Source organism: Microtus ochrogaster, unplaced genomic scaffold (assembly GCF_000317375.1).
Source record: "Microtus ochrogaster isolate Prairie Vole_2 unplaced genomic scaffold, MicOch1.0 UNK11, whole genome shotgun sequence".
Taxonomy (NCBI): domain Eukaryota; kingdom Metazoa; phylum Chordata; class Mammalia; order Rodentia; family Cricetidae; genus Microtus; species Microtus ochrogaster.
In genome coordinates, this window is record NW_004949109.1 from 2,968,846 (window position 1) to 2,975,043 (window position 6,198).

At 49.9% G+C, this 6,198-nt stretch overlaps 1 protein-coding gene across 1 annotated transcript in view; it reads right to left on the bottom strand.

Annotated features, from left to right (window-relative positions):
• Mast4 (microtubule associated serine/threonine kinase family member 4) overlaps positions 1 to 5,975 on the bottom strand; it is a 611,732-nt gene extending 605,757 nt beyond the window's left edge. Inside the window, exon 1 of the mRNA XM_026788983.1 lies at positions 5,382 to 5,975. Coding sequence (XP_026644784.1) covers positions 5,382 to 5,723 — 342 coding nt within the window. The 5' untranslated portion in view covers positions 5,724 to 5,975. The remainder of the gene's footprint in view (positions 1 to 5,381) is intronic.
• Between the last annotated feature and the right edge of the window lie 223 nt (positions 5,976 to 6,198).

Consider the following 6,198-nt stretch of genomic DNA (forward strand, 5'->3'; position numbering starts at 1 on the left):
ATCTCCTCTCTTCCCCCTCCTCTCCTCCACTTCCCATCTCCCCTCTTCCCCTCCCCATCTCCTCCCTTCCCCTCCCCATCTAATCCACACACTAATCATCACAGGGCCACTTTCTGGAATTCTCAGTTCCACCTCAGGAACTTGTACACAGGCTGTTCCTTCACTTCTCAACACAGGCTTTGAGATGCCCGACTTCCTTTGGATACAAATCTCATCGGGCCACACTTTGCTTCAAATCCTCCAGCGGCTTCCAGTGCCCTCCCTTAGGATGAAGTCCACAGGGCCCTGTCCAGCTCAGCTGTGCCTTAACTCTCAGTCACCTGCTCCACGCTCTCCTTTGCTCCATGCAGAGCAAGAAGCCCACAGTCCCTGCAGAAGCTGCCTAGCTCTGCTGCCTTCAGTGACGGCTCATTTCTGCTCTTTCCCTTCTTCTCCTCCATCTAACATCTGCTCATCTTCCAGGTTTCAGCTCATGGATTTCCGGAATCTGATTGTATACTCCCTCACAGCCGGCTGTCTCGGTTATCACCTTTGTCACTAGTTAATTAATAACCGTGTGTTTATGTCTACCCCCTCAGTGCAGGAGAAGCCCTGTAATGTTAAACCCACCTCTGCCCAGGATGACCCCTCAGGGCGCGATTACATATATATTGGTAGGCTTACTGCTGTTTTAATCTCATGGCTCGCACTGAAGAATCCAGTCAATAAGCAGACTAAATAATAAATATGCCAAGATTCATGCACTTCTCTTTTCAAATTATTTAGCTTCTGTGATTAATAAAATATAAAGTCTATGGAAAAGCATGACTGAATTCATGGTTTCTTTTTGTTATTTATTCCCATAACCAATAAAAATCCAAAACCTATCTATTATATGACTGTCATGGGGAACCCCAAAACACAAACCCCCTCCAAATGATGTTTAAGGCTGTCCTCCCATTCAGATACCATTAATAGAACAGTTTAGAACCACTTCCCAACTGTGCCTATCGTTAATAAGGGACATTTTCTCAACTTCTGTCAATAAAATATGTCCCTTGGTGGAGCAGAATACAACCAGCTGGCATGCAGTAAGCTGACAAGTCCTTCAACTGCAAAGCCCCCTCTGGCCATTCTGGGTGGCTATGGAAGCTTCTGGTTCTAATACACAGCCTGAAAAGCAGGTGTGACTGATTTGACTTTGTACACATTTTTTTAAATGCCCTAATACTTTGAACCACAAGGTGTCTGTTTGCTTGCTAGTTTGTTTGCTTGTTTTAATGGGAGAGGGGCCACGAGACTGGTGTATCCACATTCACAACAGACAAACTACATAGACAGGTGGTCAGCCACCCTTCAGTCAAACAGACCACTAGTGTCAGAGGCGTCATGTGACATGTGTTTACCAAGTTCCCACTCATGTATTAGAGGCAGGTACTAGGCATCCAGGGTAAATTCCTGCTCTCAGTGAGTTCCCCAAAACAGCTACCAACCGTTACCTCATTGGGATCATGAGGTGCTTTGGGGAGATACAAGGTAGACTGCCTTAGAGGCCTGTGGTCCTCCTTCCCACATCCCCAGCTGAGGACCGAACCCAGGGCCTGTTCCTGGGTAAGCACTCTACCACTAAGCTAAATCCCCAATCCCGTGTGTGTGTGTGTGTGTGTGTGTGTGTGTGTGTGTGTATGCGAGCGTGCGCCATGTTTCTTTTTCTTTTTTCACATCTTTTATTAAAAATATTTATTTTTCATTTTACATACCAACCCCAGTTCCACTTTCCTCCCCTTCTCCCCCCTCCCCTTTCCCATCCCCTATCCATTCCACAGAGGGAGTGAGGGAGCGATGGTTCTTAACCTTCCTAATGCTGAGACTCTTTGATACAGTTCCTCGTGTTGTGGGGACCCCAACCATAAAATTATTTTTGCTGCTACTTCATAGCTGTAATTTTTCTTACTGGTATGAATCATATTGTAAATATATGATATGCGGATGGTCTTAGGTGACCCCTGTGAAAGGGTTATTTGACCTACAGGTTGAAAACCACTGTTTTAGGGCAAATTGCATAAATGGGGGGGTTCAATCCTCCAACCCAGATTGTCTATCAGAAATGCAGTGTGCAAGCCCTCAACATAGAGAACCCCACATTCACAGACTTGCAGGACAGAAGGCTGACGTTGAGTTTGTTTGCTGTTTGTTTCTGTTTTTAACAAAATTAGGTCACCCATCTGCTCTGACTCTTGTGTGTTTAATATTAAGTATAAAAACAGCTGTGTTGGTAGCTCAGTGGTAAGTGCTTGCCCAGTGCATGTGAGACTGGAGATTTTCTCTCTGCAGCACAGGATGGTATCTATCAACACCAACATTCAACTAGTTTGTAAGACACCAAAGTCCAAAGACCACAGGTCTGACTGAAGCATGTAAGACTTGGTCCATGTACACACATCTTAGCAATGGGCTAGCCTGTGACACAGACAGAGCACTGCGACCCTTACTAGATATATTCAAAATAGCATTAACAAGGTTGTCAGAAAAACCAGCACTGTTGGAGTATGCTAGGAACCAGAATTTCCTCACATTTTAAAAGCAAGTAGAGCGAGTTGGTATTTTTAAAAATTCTTTGGGAAAAAATGAATCTCCCAAGTTACACAGCAATTTTCAAATTGAAATGAATTCCTTACCATCCTATGAGTCGCTCTTAAGCCTTCTGATGTTTTATAGCATGGGCCTTGCTATAGTGTAACTAACATGACACCCAGGCGCCTTGTCACAACACAGCCTGAAATAAACAGAATCCCCCCACTTATACCCGTAAAGGGGGAGTGAGCCGAGAGCTGGAGAAACAACTCAGCAATTAAGAGCAAGGACTGCTCTTGCAGAGAGAGGGTCAGCGGTCAGTTTCTAGCACAACGGGTGGCTTACAACTGCTTGCAACTCCAACTCCAGGGGACCCAACATGCAATGCCCTCCTCTGGACCTCAGCAGCACTTGCACACACATGTGCACACTGCATGCACATCATTTAAAAATAACAAATCTTTTAAAAACGGGTGAAAAAACCTCAGATTCTCTCAAAGGACATAAAGTATATAAACTATGCATCAATGGAGTAACAAATCAATCCAAACTCTGAAGTTCAATTTCACAACATTTTATGAGCAATAAACTTAAAAGTTAATATTCACTGACATTTTACTTGGCACTCAAAGTCAGTTTACTACGCTGAGATTAAGTCAGATGATGGGTACAGGTGTGTATTAAATGTCTCAAGAGAGGATTAATATTGCTCCCATTTAAGAGGTGAGAAAACTGAGGCTGACAGAGTCGAATGGTCCACAAGCAAATACTTCCAGAACCAGAAAGAAATCAAACCCAGGCATTTCCATGAAATGGGGTGTTTTTAGCCCAGCATTCCTGAACCTTCTACAACAGTAATATAAAACGTGTGGGGTTTTTTTTTCTAAGGAAATGGAAAAAAAAGAGTTTTTATTAATTTCCCAAAGCCACAATTCCACAAAAGGCCCAATTCCACAGTTCCACCCAGTGTGCCACATCGGCTCCTCATCAACTTTTAACACTTCTCCTACTGCTCAAGTGTAGGAGCCACAGGACTTTGGTTTTGTTTCAAAATCCTCAGGGCAAGTCAAGATTTCACCCCATCACCCCGTTAGGCTAAGTCATGCCCCGAATTGCAGCGTTGTCTGTTTACATCCAGTCCTGAACTTCCGCAAACAGTGGTCAAATCATTCAGCCATCTGAAGCACAAAATATGTCTCACTCCACCAGTCTTCACTGCTTTGATATCATGATGCCCATTTCAGAGGAAATAAAACACTGTCACCCTGAGGGAAGACGATAAATCAACTACGCAATCGGGATCAAAAATGAGAAGCTACCCACGCCCACCCCCACAGTTTCAAGACCTTGTGCATACCATGTCGGCTAAACAGAATCATTAGGTTAAGAGAGCCAGTTACCCAGAGCCAACGTGCTACATCAAAGGGAGATGTACCCAGGAGGAAGCACTGCTCTCTGCCAGCATCTAGGGTGGGCGTGTCACTCGACAAACTCCTGGAATGACTAAACTCAATCTGGAATTTAGAGCTATCCAGAATTCCAGATCAGAGACAGCATTCGCGTCAGCGTGAACTTTACCTCGAAATTCTCCACTTTTGACTACAGAACTGAACGCGTAAGGAATGAAATGCAGCCAGGTCTCACAATTCAGGAGCAAAAGACTCCTAGAAAGCAGGTCTCCATGGAGACACCTGCCTGAGGTCCGGGCAGTCCCACAGGCATCCAGGAAGGAGTCAGGGCTACCACCAGAGACTTGGCCAACCACCAGTCAAGGCTCCTTCCATCTTTGCCAGGCTGGGTCTTGCCTCTGCTAGCCTTGTGCCAGATCCAGCCCCCGTTTCCAGGCTGGGCACCCAGGGGGCTAGTACCAGGACTTGGGTTCTGTTTACTTCTTCTAGGGATAAAGGCAATTGTTTCCTAGCGCCAACCCCAACAGAGACGGGAAGATACCAGCCTGGCACTGCAGAATTAATTTCACAAGGAGACTATGCTAGGGTTATGTTTTATTTATGGCTCTGTCTGATCAAGATGATTTCTCCCAAAGGAAACATCCAGAGCAAACAATCTTAAAGACTTGGAGAATCTTCCTTCTCTGTCTTCCAAAACAAGAAGGACTGGAAAAAAGCAAGCCAGATACAGCAACCTAGGGGATCATGAAACTCAGTGTGTCAAGAAGCAAACCAGAGTTTGGATGCACAGCCTTCCAGGAAATGAGGGTGGACAAAGTCCTCTGAAGAAGGTAGGATACCCGGTATGGTGACAGCGCTGCTTTAAATACTTGAGTTCGAATGGGAGCTGTAGGCGCTCAGGTGTGTGCGATGGGCTTAACGTTGGGCTTCCTCTGCCCGAGGACGGAAGGTGAAATGATCCACCAAAACCATCCACAGGCGACCCCAGGATACCCTAGTCTCTGACACCCCAAAAGTGCAACCCGTAGCCGCCACTGCCACCCGCGTCTTAAGCTCCGGGTCTCCCGCTCCACCCAAGACTTCAGTAGTTAGCGACTCCCACTTCTAGAAATCGGATCTGAGTTGCAGGGACAAGCCAAGCTTTCAGATCACATCCTGACGTTGGCAACCCAAGCAGATGCAGATACGAAGGGATTGGCTCTGTGACATTTCCAAAGCACACCGTCGGGTAGCCCATGTAGAAAAGCGCTCGGGGACAACCATATGAAACCAAGGACCCTGACTGTCACTATCCCAGGATGGTTAGCTGAATGCCTTTAGTTCCCTCCCCTCTCCAAGACACGGGCGCGTGCAACGGGGTCTGAGGTGTCCCTGCAAGGGGGATCTAGAGGGTTCGGGATGTGGACAGGCAGGGCCCACCTCCTCGTCCTGCTCCTCCTGGGATGCGCTGCTGACCCGGGGTACCGGCAATACCGCTCCTCCGGGGGACGGCAGCGGCAGGGCAGGAACTCCACGCTCCAGTGCCACGCGCGCGGGAGCCCATGCGGCGGGCAGCCGGGTTCCCAGGGCGCCGCCCGGCGGCCGCGGCGGCTGAGACCTGCAGGAGAAGCGGCCGGGCTCCCCTTCCTCCGACAGAGTTTCCGAGCCCGAGGACGACTCCTCCGAGGACGCGGCTGCCACCGGAGGGACTAAGGTTCGGGTGCCGTGGCCGCTGCAACCACGGGGCACCGGCTCAGGCGCCTCGGAAACTTTCTCCCCCATGTTCCTCTACGGACCAAAGTGCCGCCCGAAGGGTGGCGGGACGCTTGGCGCCTCCCGGGGAAGCCCCGGCTGCTCGGCTGCGTCTGGATCGCGCTGAGGCTCCCGTGCTGCGGGGAGCGCCGCCGGCGGCTACATGACCGAGGCAGGGCCGCAGGAGCGCGTCGCCAAGTTCACGTCCACCGTGGCTCGGCTGCTGCCAGGGAGTCCCGCGCGCAGGGCCATGCCCGCTGCGATCGGCACTCCGCGCTGCGCCCGAGCCGCCGGGACTGCGGCTTCTCCGGCTAAACCTGCCTCCGGGACGGAGCGGAGGAGACGGGCAGCCCGCGGAGCCAATGGCAGCGCAGGCGCGCCGGTGGGCGGAGGCTACGGAGCCGCTGGCCGCGCGGGCGTCAGGTAGGGGAGGTGGGGCCAGGCGCGGCCACTCGATCCCGCGGCAGCTCTGGGTACACGGGGGAGCCCCACGGAGCGGACCCAG